The sequence below is a fragment of the Onychomys torridus genome, chromosome 18 (genome assembly GCF_903995425.1).
Source record: "Onychomys torridus chromosome 18, mOncTor1.1, whole genome shotgun sequence".
Classification (NCBI taxonomy): Eukaryota; Metazoa; Chordata; class Mammalia; order Rodentia; family Cricetidae; genus Onychomys; species Onychomys torridus.
In genome coordinates this window covers 63,425,289-63,442,756 of record NC_050460.1, presented here as the reverse complement: position 1 = coordinate 63,442,756, position 17,468 = coordinate 63,425,289, and the positions used below count along the sequence as shown (strand labels likewise).

Sequence of the window (17,468 nt, the reverse complement as noted above, 5' to 3'; positions counted from 1 at the left end):
GCTGTGCTGGCCGGTTTGCTCGCAACCTCTGCTCCACACTTGACCTTGGCCGGAAGGCTGAGGTCTGTACATGTGTGCTAGGAAAGACTATGAGGCAGGCTGTGTGGAGAGAGGTAGAGGAGGTGCTGCCAAGGGAAGAACAGCTGGCCATGAGGGCATGCTCATCCCGGTCATCCCGGTCATGCCAGGACTTTTGAAGCTGAAGCAGGTATTAGCATTCAGACCGGCCCCTTGGGGACCCGCCCAGTGTCCTGACATCTTACTTAAAGTCCTCTTTAAGAGAAACCCCCCCTTCTCTCTTCCTTCCTCTTTCTTGCCATGAGGTAGAGCACCCCCCTCTCTCTCCCCCTGCTTCTCTTCCCTTCTTCCCTTCTCCCTTCCCCCTTTAATAATAAAACTATCTCATGGTATGAGTGACTTTCTGCTGTGCCCCTTGGCTCCACCCACCAAGGCCACTGAGAGTCGATTTTAAAATACAACTGTAGGAAGACGGTGAGTTTGAGGCCAACCTGGGCTATACAGCAAGACCCTGTCACAAAAAAAAAAAAAAAAAAAAAAAAAAAAAAAAAAAAAGGGAAAAGCAATCTTGAAAGGTAGAATGACGCTGGTTGTTGTTGGTGGTGCATGACTTTAATCCTAGCACTCAGAGGCAGAGGCAGGAGGATCTCTGAGTTCAAGGCCAGCCTGGTCTACAGAGTTCTGGGACAGCCAGGGCTATGTACAGAGAAACCCTGTCTCAGAAAAACCAAAACCAACAAACCGAAAGGAAGAAGAAAAAGAAAGGAAAAGTGACTGACCTGTAAGGAATCATGTTGACCAGCATCTTGCTGTTCTCTGTAGCCATGCTTATCTTGTTTGTAAGTATGGAAAAGCCAAGGATCTGTCCAGAGTTCAAAGGGGAAGCATACGATTAAAGACTGTGCATTGCTTCCAGAAGCGAGGTGCAGAGGCCCCAGCGTAACAGGGAATGAGATATGGGCTGTCCTGACTGGAAAGTCAAGAGAGGCCTTCTATTTTGATTCTCCAAGCTCCTTTTGGCATTGGAACCAAAGCAATGGCAGCCCTGGTCTCTGACACATGGATGGGGACAGAGGGTTGCACAGGCACCACTGGTGTCCAGCCAGCCTGGCTAATGGGAACTACAGGTTCAGTGAGAGCCTTTCTCAAAAGAACAAAGGAGAGGGGCTGGAGAGACACTCAGGGCTTAAGAGCACATGCTTGTTCTTCCAGAGGCCCCAAATTCCCTCACCCACATCACTGGCTCAGAACCGTCTGTGACTGCTACTCCAGGGGACCCAATATCCTCTTCTGGACTCTGAGGGCACTTATATTTACATGTACATACCCCTGACATACACACATGCAGAGAATTAAAAAAAAAATTAAATTAAAAGGAAAGCCAAGGTGGGCAGTGGTGGCACAAGCCTTTAATCCCAGCACTCGGGAGGCAGAGCCAGGCGGATGGATCTCTGTGAGTTTGAGGCCAGCCTGGGCTATAGAGTTCCAGGAAAGGCACAAAGCTACACAGAGAAACCCTGTTTCGAAAAACCAAAAAAAAAAAAAAAAAAAAAAAAAGTACAACAAACACTCTTGATTCTTGCTTCATAGTGTCTTCTTTGTCTCCCTAGGTTGTACGTTTTATGCCTTTTAAGGGAGTATTTACAATCACTCCCGGAAAGACACCTACCAGAAACAGCTCCATGGGGAACTCGATGGGGTAGCGGTTGAAGGAGATGCGGATGCACTTGTTGATCCTCAGAGCCACCACAGCAGTGAGGAACAGCAGGATGCTGGTAGAGTTGGCTTTGGGGAGAGCTACGCAGTAGTTAATTATGTTCTGGAAGAAGAAAACATTGCAGAGGTTTCCTTGGGGATGTCACGGTTGCTGGCATCTAAGAACGGGCGTTCTTCTCAAATTAAAGAGCAAAGGAGAGCTGCTGGGGTCAACTGGGCTCTGCTGGAACACTGAGGGTGGGTATGAGGGCTGGGTAGTTTTGGTAGTTTTCCTCCATGCTAGGGATTGAACCCAGGCCCGTGCTCGTGGTGAACAAGTGCCCTTCCACTGCACTATGTCTCCGTCCTCTGTTTTATTCTTTTGAGACCAGGCCTCGTTAAATTGCCCAGGCTGGCCCTGAACTCATCTTGCCGAGCAAGCAGTCTGAACTTGTGATCCTCCTGCTTCGCTCCCCCAAGTGAGTGAGATTACAAGCCTGAGCCACCAGATTCACTTGCCTTACTACGTTGTTTTATTTTGGTTTTTAAATTGAAGAGCAGATACTAAAAGAGGCAATAATGTTGAATAAAGAGAGAATATATTTATATGTTTCATTGTAAGGGGAAGGAATCTGTCTTAGGGGGTTGGAGGTTCCTGGCTGGCCTGGAACTTGCTATATAAAAAGGGCTGGCCTCAACATTACTGAGATTGGCCTGCCTGTGCCTCTTGAGTGTGAAAGTTCTATTTATTAACTGTCCACTGTTATTTTTCAGGCCATGCATGTTCTTTAGCTGAACTTCTGTTTTGTTTTTGCATTCGGGAGCTACTTACAAGAGTGTGTTTAAGATACAAGTATGCTATGTGGCATGTGATAGGGAGAATTATGAAATAGTAACTTCATGATGAAATTTCATTTTTTTTTTTTTTTCCGAGACAGTTTCTCTGTGTAGTTTTGAGCTTATCCTGGATCTCATTCTATAGACCAGGCTGGCCTCGAACTCACAGAGATCCACCTGGCTCTGCCTCCTGAGTGCTGGGATTAAAGGCATGTGTTACCACTGCCATGCTAAATTTAATTTTTTAAACTTAGTTATTTAGTGTATGAGCATGTAAGTGTGGGTGTGTATACACAACTTTTGGCAGTCCATTCTCTCCTTCCCGTAGGCAGGCTACAGGTATGCACCTTAGGTCTACACAGTGGCAGTCAACTTTACCAGCTGAGCCATGTCACTGACCCCATGGCCAATTTTTTTTTTTTTTTTAAGGCAGAGTTTCTCTGTGTAGCCCAGGCTCTGCCTCTGCCTCCCGAGTGCTGGGGTTAAAGGAGTGTGCCACCTCTGCCCTGCCCCATGGACAAATTTTAATTAAAACCATCTAGTTTAAAAGGCTGAGCTGAAGTGGTTATTGCATCTGAGCATATGCTCAAACCAGCTCCTGCAGTTGACCAGAAATCTACTTCTGGGCCCCTCTTATCCTTTTGGTACAGGCAGAAGTCTGTCCACTTGGGCCCACTTTTCTTCCTAGGCCTGAGGAGGGGTGTGCGAACTCTGGAGAGGCTTGAGGTTACTCACGTAGAAGAAAGAGATGGGACCAGCGTGGAAACTGATCATAATCCCAAAGATGCATGTCATCTGGGCCAGTATGATGTGCAGGGCCACAGCAGCTAGGTAAGCGCTGATTGCGGCTTCTGGAAGGTATGTGGCCATGAAGCCCATCCCCAACATACCCATGGACAGCTGTGGGGTTGGGAAGAAAAGAAAAAAACAAAGAGACTCGGGTCATTGTGCTGGCTAGTTTTATGTCAACTTGATAAAAGCCAGCTAGAGTCATCCAAGAGGAAGGAGCCTCAACTGAGAGAATGACCCCGTAAGATCCGGCTGTAGGCAAGCATACAGGGCATTTTCTTAACTAGTGATTGGCGGGGGAGGGCCCAGCCTACTGTGGGTGGGGCCATCCCTGAGCTGGTGGTGCTGGGTTCTATAAGAAAGCAGGCTGAGCATGCCAGGAGGAGCAAACCAGTAAGCAGCACCCCTCCATGGCCTCTGCATCAGCTCCAGCCTTGAGGTTCCTGCCCTGCTTGAGTCTCTGCCCTCGCTGCCATAATGAACATGGATCTGTGACTGAAGCAGACCCATTTTTCCCCAACTGCATCTGTCATGGTGTTTTGTCCCAGCAAGAGTAACCCTAACTAAGACAGTCATCAAGTCGGACTCCCCAGGGGCCCCACGGCCTCTGCTCAAAAAAGATTCCCAACCAAAAGATAAGGGGTGTCTTGGAGAGCTCCCTAGTGAGCTGGGGTCCCTGGGTGTAGACTCAAAGGCTCCCAGCAAGCCCCAGCCCACACTCTTCTTTTCCTCTGAAATGCTGGCGGCTCTCGGCATCTTTCCCTAGGTTCTCTGCCCTCCAGACAGACATGGGGGAAGGACGGTGGAAGGCTGACAGAGACAAGGCTCATCTTTCCCAAGGCTTGGGTCCGAGCCCCTCTCACCTCTGAGGAAGGCAGGTTTTCACAAAGGAAAAGACAAGAGGGGCTGAGAAGCAGAACATGATGTGGTGGTGCTCACCTGCGGCCCCAGGACTCAGGAGGAGGAGGATCAGGAGTTCAAGGGCGTCCATGACTACACAGTGAGTTTAGGAGCAGCCTGGGTTATGTGAGACCCTGTCCTCAAACAAGCAAGCAAACAAACCCAAATGCCTTGTGACTCCTGTGTATTAAAAATGATTCAACGGTAGCCGGGCGGTGGTGGCACATGCGCTTAATCCCAGCACTTGGGAGGCAGAGCCAGGTGGATCTCTGTAAGTTTGAGGCCAGCCTGGGCTACATAGTGAGTTCCAGGACAGCCAGAGCTACATAGAGAAACCCTGTCTCGAAAAACAAAACAAAACAGATTCAATGGGGGCTGTCGTGGTGGCGCACACCTTTGATCCCAGCACTGTAGTGGCAAAGGCAGGCAAGCTCTGTGAGGCCAGTTGGTCTAAACACCGAGTTCCAAGACAGAAACCTTGTCTCAAAATAATCAACAATGACAATAAAAAGAACAATTCAATGGAATGTTTTAATCTTTGGCATACCATTCAGTCATCTCTCCAGCCCAAGTCTCCCTTTCTTGTACTTTAAATTTTTTAAGATATGTTCTTTTTTTTTTTTTTTTTTCAAGACAGGGTTTCTCTGTGTAGCCCTGGTTGTCTCAGAACTCATTTTGTAGACCAGGCTGGCCTCAAATTCACAGAGATCCACCTGCATCCACCTCCTGAGTACTAGGATTAAAGGTGTGCGCCACCCCCCCCTCCGCCCCATGATATATTTTATTTATGTATATGTATCTGTGTGTGCGTGCCCATGCATATAGCAGCCCGAGGAGGCCAGAAGAAGGTGTCAGAACACCTGGAACTGGAGTTACAGGTGGTTGTGAGCTGACTGATATGGGTGTTGGGAACTGGACTCTGGACCTCTGTAAGAGCAGCAGCACTTTACACACTAGCCGTCTCTCCTGCACTTCCTTGTTAAGATGCTCACATTGGCTTTGACCTCACTGTCGTCCAAGCAGGCCTTGGGCTGTGCACCACGTGTGCCTTGTGCCCGCTGGGGCCAGCAGAGGGCTTCAGATCCCCTGGAGCTGGAGATACACATGGTTGTGAGCTGCCACGAGGGTGCTAGACTCCGAACCTGAGTCTTCTGCAAGAGCAACCAGTGCTGCTCCCCGCTGAGCCGATTCCTGAGCTCACCACAACCCCCTCTTTTCACTGGGATCCTAGAGGAAACCTGCTGTTGTCCCACGTGTTTCCCTTTATCCTGCCTGCTCCAGGGGCATTTCCTCCCCTCTGCCTTTAGTTCTCAGAAGTTTAGCTATCATTTATCTTCCTGTGGATTTTCAGTGTTTTTCTACTCAAGAGTTTCTCAGCCTTGTACATTTATGTATATAAACGTGGGGAGTGGGCTGGAGAGATGGCTCAGAGGTTAAGAGCACCGACTGCTCTTCCCAAGGTCCTGAGTTCAATTCCCAGCAACCACATGGTGGCTCACAACCATCTGTAATGAGATCTGGCGCCCTCTTCTGGATACATAATAAATAAATCTTTTTTAAAAGTAATAAACATGTGGCTATGTAGCTAACATTTTATAAAATCCTTCAACTAGATCCTCATTCATTTACTCCTTCATCAAAGCCTCATTATGCGGCCCAGGCTGGCCTCACACTCCTGGGCTCAGGTGATACTCCTGTCTTGGTCTCCTTGGTAGCTAGGACCAGAGGCAGGCGGCATAGAGAGGCCTGCTAAAGGGCCAGTTCATCTTCCACACTGCAACCACCTCACTGATGCTCACAATGTGACAGGCTCTGGCTGACGATTTCGCATGAAGTTTTTCACCTAATCCTCTCAAGGGCCTTGCAAAACACACTGTCCCCATTTTATACACAGAAGAGCTGAGGTTCACTGAGGTGTAAGCATTTCCCAAGGCAGTCAGCTCACAGGTGTTGGTGCTGTCCACTGAGGCAGCACCTTTGTGGGCTCCTGGGGTGCTTCACCTGATGAAAGGCAGCCCTGGGGAGATCGGTGAGAATCAGCTAGAGTGTGGGTCAGTTGAGAGGACAGAGAAGGAAATCTGAAAGAATGGCTGACGTTTGGTGGGGGAGCAGCAGGTGGCCAACTCTCAGGGCCTTGGTGACAGCACCAGAGCAAATGTGGAGACTTTAGTCAGCCGCTGCGTTACTGTCCTTCAGCTGCACTTGTTATTGCAGAATCTAGCTCCACCTGGGTTCTCTGATGCTTGTCAGCCAAGAGTTCACCTTGTGAGACCACCTTCTTGTCTCAAGACTAGAGAGAGTGATTTTTGAAAGGAAAAAGCAGGAATGGGCTCTTGGCCCCTGGCCCCTCCTCTTTCTTAGAAAGGGCTGTTGAGAAAGCTCAGAGCAGTATTCTAAGTCAGTGTGGGCAGTTTCCAAGGCAGGAGAAGATCCCCGTCTGAGAAGACACTCTGTATGCTCTCCAAGTGCTCAGAGAGTAATCACTGTTTCTGGACACATCAGTTACAGGAGGGCTCTGAAAACTGCTGTGTTAGTCACTGTGCTACAGTGACCAAATGGCCGGCAAGATGGGGCTAATGTCCATCATGGCAGCATGGTCGCAGGGCTGTGCAAATGCCATTCCCTGCTCACTCACAGCCTGCAAAATAGGAAGCAAAGAGCCGACAGGAGGTGGAGCTGGCAGACAGAACCTCTAGGCCTGCCCAGGAGCTCACTTCCTCCATGGGTCTCCGTCTTCTAAAGGATCTGGAGCCTTCCAAAACAGCGTCACCAGCTGAGGACCAAGCATCCACTCACAGGAATCTTCGGGGGCATTTCACATTCAAACCACAACAGACCCGGTCTTTCTTTCATTTTTTTTATAAGAATTTGGAGATTCAGCTCCTACCTGAATAATGCCAGTCAGGAAAGTTGTGCTTGCCACCACACTCAAGGATTTGTTATAGTTTATGTAGAAGGTCGGGAGAGAAAAGTCATCCTTGACGAAAGTTCCCATGATCAGGTGGCCGTTGTTGAACGGTCTCTCCTTCAGGATGTTGATCATAAGAGCACTGACGAGGAAGAAGGGGCCTGGGAAAGAAGTTTGAGAAACAGACTGCAAGCTCAGAAAACCGGAATTCTCATTGCTGTTGTTTAACAAATCATCATCGAGAAGGGAAGGAAAGCAGGGATGCGAACGGGGGCTTCACAGACTCGAGAGCTGCTGGTTCAGGGGTTTCACTGCTTTGTGTCACGCCGTAGAGGGTGAGATTGAAGCACAAGCTGGCTGGGAGTTACCGTCACGCTTAGCCATTGTGCCGGAACCCAGAGACGAAGTTAAAAGAGGAAGGAGCCAGGCATGGTGGCACACACCTTTAACCCAGCACTCAGGAGGCAGAGCTCTAGGAGGGCTAGTTCAGCCTGGTCTACATGGCAAGTTTCAGGCTAGCCAGAGCTACATAGTGAGACCCTGTCCAAAGCGGGGGAGGAGAGGGAGGGTGTCAAGAGTGTCATCAGGAAGACAATCAGACCCACTGCTTCTGAAGGGAGCCCAGTGCAAGGAGAGACTAAACTGGCTTCAAGTGGTTTCATTTTGTACTAGTGTTGACATCACACATGGGAACAAAGGTAAATCCCACCTTTCAAGCACTAATCCACATTATCAACAGTACTTGAGCATGACTGTGAGGCTCCTTAGGAATTCGGGAATGTGGAAGTAAACGTGTTCTGGCGATATTCAAAAGGAAAATGAACATGTAGCAGTTTGAGTCAAGAATGTGAAGATGCCCTTACAGAAAGAGTGGCATCCCGTGTCTAGGGGTTGGTAGTGGTGGCCAGGCATCAGGCTGCTCTGGAGAAGACACTGAGAAGAATACTGACTGGTCTCTTACTTCAGTGAGAGTGCCGTGGGAGCCTCTCCAAAGAGCATTTTGTGATGTGGCTTCTCTGCAGTTCCACCTAGGTTCAGTGAATCTTCTCCTTTATGACCTTAGCTAGTCCAGCCACTTCTAAGACCCAGAAAGTATCTGTCCTGTGGAGCTTAGTGTTTTGATTACTTATGGTAAGTTTTCTTATTGTAAGTTAACTAAGCTGGCACATTGTATTAGAAATCATGGAGTTTGGTTGTTAGGGACCCAGCCAATGGACTGACCTATTCTAGCATTATTAAAAAATCACTGTGGACTTAAGTTGTTTTTTTTTTTTCTTATTTTGGTTTGTTTTATGTGTATGGGTGTTTTGCCTGCATGTATGTCTGTGCACTAAATGTATGCCTGATGCCTGTGGAGGTCAGAAGACAGCATCAGCTCCCCTGTAACTGGAGTTATAGATGGTTATAAATCACCATATGGGTGCTAGGAACTGAACCCCGGTCTTCTGGAAGAGCAGCAAGTGCCCTTAACCACTGAGTCATCTCTCCAGCCCCAGAATTTGATTTTTAGAGGTACATACACAGAGCTAAGGACTATTTTAAGTACCCAAGGAGACTTCAGACTTGGACTTCAGAACTATGAGCTATAACTATGGAGAGAGACTGTGAGAAAGACTGAAAGCACTTTGCACTAGGGGACAGATGTGGGTTTTGGGAGCCAGGGGTTAGATGCTATGCTTTGCTCTCAAACGCTCTTTGAAAGCTCCTATGTCTTGATGTTCATGCTACTGGAAATGGATGAAGTAGGTCCTTGAGGACATGCCCTTGAGGAGTAACTCTTGCCCTTACCCCATGTGTGTGTGTGTGTACATGTGTGCATGAATAGTCATGTGCATGCACATGTAAGTATATGTATGTATTTATGTGTATGCGTGCATGCATGAATGTGTGTATCTGTGTTTGTGTGTAAATGTACACATGTGTTTGTGTGTATATATGTATATGTGTATGTGTCTATATATGTATATATGTATATTTATATTGTGGGTATACTTGTGTGTGTGCATGCATACATGGATGTGTTGGTGTGTTCATGTGTATGTCTGCATATGTATGTGTCTGTGTGTCAATGTGTGTGGATATGTGCATATGTGTCTCTGTGTGATTGTGCCTATATAAGTCTTTGTGTCTGTGTGTCTGTGTGCACATGTGCTCTGGCAGCCACAGGTGAGCTGCTCTGCTCCACCACACACTTCAGACCATGATGCTAAGCTTCGAGACAGGCCCAGAAACAATAGATCCACGTGACACAGACTGAGACCTCTCAACTGTGAGCCAGTGGAAACCTTCCCTGTTTAAGCTGGTGTTCCCAAGCCTTTCTTCAGGGGGACTGAAAGCTGACTGGCACTGGTTGCTAAGCAACAAGTAAAGAACGGGCCTATCATCCAGCTCCTGTGGCTCCAGCACTGAACTCACCGATGGACATTTGATGACACGATCCAAAGATCACATAAATGACTGAAGAGCAGAAGGCAGCGTAAGTCACATTGAGGGGAGGGATCAGCTGCCTCGTCAGCAAACTAAGGGTCAGGCCTGGAAAGCAAAAGAACTTCCTTAAGCAAAGACAGTAGTTTGGCTTTAAAAGTTACCTTAAGCTGGCGCCAGTGGCACACACCTTTAACCCCAGCACTTGGGAGGCAGAGGCAGGAGGATCTCTGTGAGTTCAGGGCCAGTCTGGTCTACAGAGCTAGTCCTAGGACAGCCAAGCTGTTAATTCAAAGAAACCCTGTCTCAAAAATTTTTTAAAAAGTTACCTTAAATAAAACGGCTATGAATGCTGAGACCATGTGTATATATGCTCTCAGAGCTCTTTATTATAGTGTCCTAATTTCCAGCATGCGTTTCTATTTTAGCTTTTGTTTTCATTTTTTTGAGACAGAGCCTCACATAGCCCAGGCTAGCCTCCAATTCACTATGTATCAGAGAGTGACTGTGAACCTCTGTTCCTCTTGTCTCTACCTCCCGAGTGCTGGGATTACAGGTGTAAACCACGTGCCAGTTTGTGAGTGCCAGAGACTGAACCAGGGGCTCCTGAATGCTGGCAGGCACTTTACCACCTGAGCTACAAACCCTGCCCCTTAGCTCTGTCATGGACTCACTGAGCAGCAGTAACAGCAACGTGGAAAGGAGACAGTGCAGTGTGGGCTCTCGAGCTCCAGCATCTCAGTCCAGTGCTCATTTCCTCCCAGCTCCAGAAGGCCTGGGGGCGCTGGTCAGATGGGCAAGCAGTGCAGAGAGCCTGCTGCTCCTCCAGGGGCCTGAGTTTGGTTTCCAGCACCAAGGTTTGGTAGCAGCCAGCCTCCTATAACTCCAATTCCAGGGGACTGCATGCCTCTGGCCACTGAAGGCACCTGTACTAACATGTACATACTCACACACAGACATGCCCATATACACATAAGTGAAAGTAATCAAAAAAGAAAAAAGGCGGCCCTGGGAATCCTCCAGGGCCAAAGACAGAGCTGGAGAACAATGCGAAGTCACACATAACTCACTTGTCTTCTGATAGCCTATCTTCTCTAGGCTAACCACCCCAACATCTTTTCTTAGTATTCCTAAACAAGGCTTTAAAGATACTTATTTATGGCTGGGTGTGGTGGTGCAGTACTGGGCACAGGGCAGATGGAGCTCTGTGAGTTCAAGGCCAACCTGGCCTATATAGAGAGTTCCTAGTCTCTATGTAGAGTGGAGAGACCTTGTCTAAAACAACAACACAAGAACAAACCACCAAAATGCTTATTTATTATTATGGTGTGTGTGTGTGTGTGTGTGTGTGTGTGTGTGTGTGTGTGTAGGTCAGAGGACAACTTCATAGAGTTGGTTCTCTCCTTCCATGTTTCCATGGGTTCTGAGGTTTGAACTCAGATCATCATGATGGCTTGCAACCTCAGGCAGCAAGCACTCTACCAGTGAGTGAGCGATGTCCCAGTCCCCTGTCTTTTGTGGAACTTTATTTTAACAAGGCAAAGATGTGTTACATTTGTCTATGCTACAGAATGTTACTATGTGAATTAACTATGTGAAGGTGTGTTACATTGATTTCTGCTGCCTTTGTTAATGATGCAAAGATGTGTTACATTTGTTTAATTATGTAAAGATGTGTTACATTTGTTTAATTATGTAAAGATGTGTTACATTTGTTTCACCTTGCCTGCCTAAGGCACCTGATTGAGCTAATAAAAAGCTACAGAGAAACCTTGTCTCAAAAAACCAAACCAAACAAACAAAAAGCTAAGCGGCCAATAGGACGGCAGGAGAGGGATAGGCAGGGCGGTGAATAAGTAGGAAGAGAAATCTAGGCTCAGAGAGAGAAGATGGAAGGAGAGAGTGAGGGAGAGAGAGCAGAGGGACACTCGGGGCCAGAAGCTGGGCAGCTGCCAGCCCACCATGAGAAGCAGTGTAGCACGCACACAAAGGAAGGAAGGAAGGAAGGAAGGAAGGAAGGAAGGAAGGAAGGAAGGAAGGAAGGAAGGCAGGCAAACATAGGTGAGGAGAAGCAAGTTCAAGTGAGAGCTAAGCCAAGGCTGAGCATCCCAAACTAATAATGTCTTTTTGTCACGGTTTGGGAGCTGGTTGATGGCCAGCTCCCAAAGAAAAAGCCTGTCATCATTTTTTTTTTTTCCTTTTTGGGAGTGGGGGTGGATTTCGAGACAGGTTTTCTCCGTGTAGCTCTGCCTCTCCCGGAACTCGCTCTGTAGACTCAGAGATCCACCTGCCTCTGCTTCCTGAGTGCTGGGATTGATGGTGTGTGCCACCACTGGCCAGCCTCAATTCTTTTCTTAATCAAGGGTCTACAGATTACAAAAGTAGAAACTATGCTTAAATTAGCAGATGCTACACAGGAACTCTGCTGCAGGCCTGAAGGGCAGCCGACTGAAACAGAACAGCATCAGGGCCTGGGTGGTCACTGCCCTCACTTTTGTGGTCCTCAGGATTTCATGATAGCCCGCCTCTGGGCCCAGATGGGACGAAGATACATACAGATGGACATTCCTGTATATATCTCCTGGTTCACAAACACACAGATCCTTCAAGATTTTACATTCTTTTCATGAGAACTCTGGGCCATATTTACTAGGTACTGGCAAACTGTTTGCCAGGGAGATGTTCAGTAGAGACTGGGGGCCTCAGGTGAACATAGCCACTGAGCACTTTCCTAGTGTGCACAGGGCCCTACATTCAACCTTCTGCATGACCACATGGGAACCATGGACTAGTCAGAACCAAGGAGCCATGAAACCCAGCCTCTTCACAGTGGACACATTAGGTCTCTGGTGACTCTCCAGCATGTATCCCTGGAGACGGGATAACAGTAGAACATCAGTGCTACCAGGAAGTACTGGCATGGTAGAAAGTGAGCCCTGTTAGCACACTCCATCTGCAGAGAGCCAGGGGGATGCGCTGGTTTGGGGCTTCTCTGAACACAAGGACTCCCCAAACTTGGGTTGTTACTTGTGGGGGTCCTAGAAACAAGCCTCCAGGGACTGTTAACATGGTTGCTGGCTCCAGGAGCTCAGCGTCCAGCAACAGAGAAGTAGACAAAAACATGCAGCACAGCCACAGTGGAGTCTCCTCAGCCGTCGAGAGTGAGGGTGTGTCATCTACGGGGAAATGGAGGTCACCAACGGAAACACAGAGATGAAATGTCTACCCTGTGTGGTTTCTGGATCTTAGATAGGCACATAAAAGCATGCGTGTACATATAACATGTAAGTACAAGTAAAATTGTCTGGGAGAACAAGGGGACTAAGGGGCAAAAAGGGAGGAGGAGGAAGAGATGTGGGGTCACGTTCAATGGGCAGTATATACTTACATCCAGTGTGTAACACAGTACCACCTACGATCACTACACACAATGAAAAAGCTTAAAAGAGAGAGCGGAGATTTCTTTAAAGATATAGTTAGCACGAAACAGTTATGGAACCCTTAATAAATACAACATTCTCTGTCTCTGTCTCTCTCTCTGTCTCTCTCTCTCTCTGTCTCTCTGTGTGTGCGCGTGTGCGTGTGCGTGTGCGTGTGCATGCGTGCGTGCGTGTGTGTGTGTGTGTGTGTGTGTGTGTGTGCGCGCGTGTGCGTGCGTGCGTGCGTGCGTGTGAACAAGGGGAGTGGGTGCAGTGAGATGATGGCCCAGGGCATAAAGTCAAGCCTGAAGACCTGAATTTGATTTCCTGGATCCGTGTCATGGTGGAAGACAAGAGCAGACTCCCTTCGGCCGTCCTCTTAACCTCTACACACACACAACAAATAAATAAATGTTAAGGAGGAAAAAAAAATAGTTGTACCTGGTAGTACAGATCTTTAATCCCAGCACTTGGGAGGCAGAAGCAGGTAGATCTCTGTGAGATAGAGGCCAGCCTATATTATGAAATTGTCTCAAAAATAAACAGACAAAAGAGTTATTGCTTCCTATTTGGAATCAAGATTTTTGTTTGTTTGTTTTTCAGATAGATTCTCAAGAAGACGAGACTGGCCTTGAACACCTGATCTTCCTGCCCCCCCACCTTTCTATGCTGGGGTTGCAGAAGCACCCCACTGTTCTTGGATGGAAAGGAGCTTCCTACCACGCAGGGAGCTCCCATCCTGTGTGACCTTGTGGTCTTGCATCTGAACTGGTGATTGGGTAACGGCTGTGGTACGTCACCTGCTGGGGAGACACAGGTGCCCTGTTCCCCATGCTCCTCTTCTCCTAAGGAAAACCAGCATCTCCTGAGATCTACTGTCATCAAAAGTGTGAAATCATCACGGGGGCAAAAAATGACCAGGAGTGGGGATTGCCAATTTGGGGGGAAGTGATCATGGGCCTCAATTCAACCCGATCTTCTAGAAGCAGCTGGAGGGGTAAAGGAAGACATGGCAACAGCAGGAATACTGTTCCTGTTTCCCTCTGCTCATCCAGCTGAACTGTTGCTCCTGAAAGTGGTCCAGTAGGTCGGCTTTGGTAAGAAGGCTTTGGATTACCCTTACCTTGGGGAACTTGAACAAGACCAACACTTAAACCAGCAAGTAAGTCTCCAAGAAGCCAGTCCTTGAATCGATACAAACACATCCACTCGAGGAAGGGAAAGACCGTAAGCATGCATCGTAGGAACTTGTGCCATGAGCAGCTGGGAGAGAGAACAGAGACTGAGTTAGGTTCTCCAGGGAGGCACAGGGTGCAACCCTCCTTCCCTTCTGGTGCACTTTCTTATCATCAGCACGGCCGACTTTTTAATATATTGGATCAAAATCTTCTTTACTGTGACGCTGACTGTCCTGTATACTTCAGGATGCTTAGATCCCTGGCTTCTACCCACTAGATGTCGGCAGTCTCTCCTCCCCTGCCTTAGAGAACAAAGACATTGAGAAATATCCCCAGAGGACAAAACCACCAGAACCAGCAAGGTGACCTGGCAAGAACTGAGACCCCCATGTCCAGTGAACAGTCACTTCTCTGGTTTTGGTTTTTGTTTTGTTGTTGGTTTGTTTTTCTGAGTAACAGTCCTGGCTGTCCTGGAACTCACTCTGTAGACCAGGCTGGCCTTGAACTCACAGAGATCCTCCTGCCTCTGCCTCCTGAGTGCTGGAATTAAAGGTGTGCGCCACTGCCACCCAGCCAGCCCTTGTGTTTTTAATTGCTGTTTGGAGAGAGTCAAATTTCAAACTTACCTACTTCCTTTTCCCCTTTTTTTTGTTTTTGTTTTAGTTAATTTTTTGTTTTGTTTTTTGTTTTTCGAGACAAGGTTTCTCTGTGTAGCATTGGCTCTCCCAGAACTCACCCTGTAGACCAGGCTGGTCTTGAACTCACAGAGATCCGCCTGCCTCTGCTTCCTGAGTGCTGGGATTAAAGACTTCTAGTTGAAAATGAACTAGTATTCTTCATAAGAACAGTGTTTTGGGGGCTGGAGAAATGACTCAGTGGTTAAGGACACTTGTTGCTCTTCCAGGGGACCTGGGTTAAGTTCCCGGCACCCACATCATTGCCCACAATGATTTGTAACTCTGGTCTCAGGGAATCCAATCCCTCTTCTGCCTCTGCTAGCACTGCACACACATGGTGCACACACATACATGCAGGCAAAACACCCATAGACATTAAAAAAACAAAACAAAATAGTTGTTTGTTGTTATGAGACCAATGGGTGGTTAATACCTTAGTTTTTATATTTACTAACATGTATGTATTATGTATGTATGTGGGGCACACATGGAGGTCAGAGGACAACTTTCAGGAGTCAGTTCTCTCCTACAATGTGAGTCACTGGGATTGAACTCAGGGAGTTCACGCATGGCAAGCACTTGGTAACAGGTGCCTTTGCCCACAGAGCCCTCCTGCTGCAGTTAGCACCTTTAGATCATTCACACAGAAAACTCAAGCAAACATCAACTGCCGGGGATATCTAGACAGTTACAGAAACGGAGTTCTGCACTTGAGGAGTTAGCCATCTAGAGAAAAGACTGCCCATTTTAAAGGCTGTATTATCTATCTGTGGCTCTCCACCAGGAGCAGTTCTGTTCCCCAGGAGGCACCTGGGCTGTGTCTGGAGGTACTTTTTGCCCTCACGACTGGCACCCAGTGGTAGAAGCAAGGAATAGCTAAATAGTCTACAGTTGACAGGACAGTGGGGGACTGGGGATGTGACTCAGTTGGTACTGTGATTGCCTAGCATGCATCAAGCCCTGGGCTAAGTCTCCAGGACCACACGGACCAGATGCGGCATATGTGTTGCACGCACGCCTATAATCTCACTATGCAAGAGGTGGGGGCAGGAGGATAAGTTCAAGATCGTCTTGATACACGGTGACTTTGACACTAACCTGGATGACATACCTATCTTTAAAAAAACAAAAAACAAAAACACATCAGAAGCGAACTTCTGCCCTCCGGGGTTCTCCCATTGTGCTGTAAGCCTGTGTTTAAGACCTCCTCCCTCCTTCAATAAATGACGTTCAACATTCCAAAAAAAAAAAAAAAAAAAAGAAGAAGAAGAAGAGGGGGTCAAGGTCATGATGGGGAAACCCACAGAGACAGCTGACCAGTACTAGCTGGAGCTCACTGACTCTGGACTGACAGCTCAGGAATCTGCATGGGACAGAACTAGGCCGGCTGAATGTGGGTGACAGCTATGTGACTCGATCTGTTTGTGGGGTCCCTGGCAGCAGGACCAGGACTTATCCCAGGTACATGAACTGACTTTTTGGAGCCCATTCCCTGTGGTGGGATACCTTGCTCAGCCTTGATAAAATGGGGAGGGGCTAGGCTCTCCTTCAGTTTGGTATGCTACACTTTGTTGACTACTCTGAGGAGTGGATGGGGGTTGAGTGGGAGGGAGGTGAGGAGGCGGGAGAAGGGGGGGGGACTGGGGCTGGTATGTAAAATGAAAAAAATTTAATAAATATATATATATACCAGAAGAAGAAGGAGGAGGAGGAGGAGGAGGAGGAGGAGGAGGAGGAGAAGAAGAAGAAGAAGAAGAAGAAGAAGAAGAAGAAGAAGAAGAAGAAAAAGAAAAGCAAGCAAGCAAGCATTGCCAGGTATGATGGAACACTTTAATCCTAACACTCAGCAGATAGAGGAAGTGGATCTTTGTGAGTTCAAAGCCAGACTGGTCTACAAAGGGAGTTCTAGGCTGCCAGGGCCACACAGTAAGGAGCCTGTCTCAAAACTCCAACAAACAAAGAACCACCACCACCACCACCACCAGAACAGAAACAAATTCAAGCTCCCAAATGTTAGTGTGAAAAGCTGAGTACAGTGGTACACACCTGCAGCCCAGCTACTGAGGCAGGAGGATCACTTGATGAGCCCATGAACCAGCCTGGACAGCATAATGACACCTTATCTCAAAACAAAAACCAAATGCCAGTGTTGCTGAGACCGAGTAACCATAGAATAGCTTTGGATCATCTAGTCCAGTGGTTCTCCACCTTCCTAATACTGTGACCCTTTAACATAGTCCCTCATGTTGTGGTGACCCAACCATAGAATTATTTTCATTGCTACTTCATAACTGTCATTTTGCTACTGTTATGAACTGTATTGTAAATGTCTGTGTTTTCTGATGGTCTTAGGTGACCCCTGTGAAAGGGTTGTTTGATCCCAAAGGGGTCACGACCCACATGTTGAGAAACACTGCTGTAGAGGAAAGTCACAATCTTCTGATGAGTAAAACCGGTTTGGCTTTCACTTGCCTCCTGCCATTAACACTTTGGCATGGACTGGCAGCAGACTGGATGGTTTTCTTCATGTACCCGCTGGGCTAGACAACAGATTTGACTATAACAACAAATACAACTTTAGTGCATATACCACTAAAGGGTGTGCTCAGAAAAGAGGTGATTT

The 17,468-nt window shown here is 47.6% G+C and overlaps 1 protein-coding gene across 1 annotated transcript in view; it reads right to left on the bottom strand.

The window, feature by feature from the left end:
- The window catches only part of Slc26a8 (solute carrier family 26 member 8), a 53,302-nt gene that overhangs the window by 21,557 nt on the left and 14,277 nt on the right, over window positions 1–17,468 (bottom strand). The window contains exons 3-8 of the mRNA XM_036167009.1: window positions 14,114–14,253; window positions 9,563–9,679; window positions 7,127–7,308; window positions 3,286–3,450; window positions 1,688–1,837; window positions 798–880 (exon numbers count right to left, since the gene is read on the bottom strand). Of these exons, the coding sequence (XP_036022902.1) occupies window positions 798–880; window positions 1,688–1,837; window positions 3,286–3,450; window positions 7,127–7,308; window positions 9,563–9,679; window positions 14,114–14,253 (837 nt within the window). The remainder of the gene's footprint in view (window positions 1–797; window positions 881–1,687; window positions 1,838–3,285; window positions 3,451–7,126; window positions 7,309–9,562; window positions 9,680–14,113; window positions 14,254–17,468) is intronic.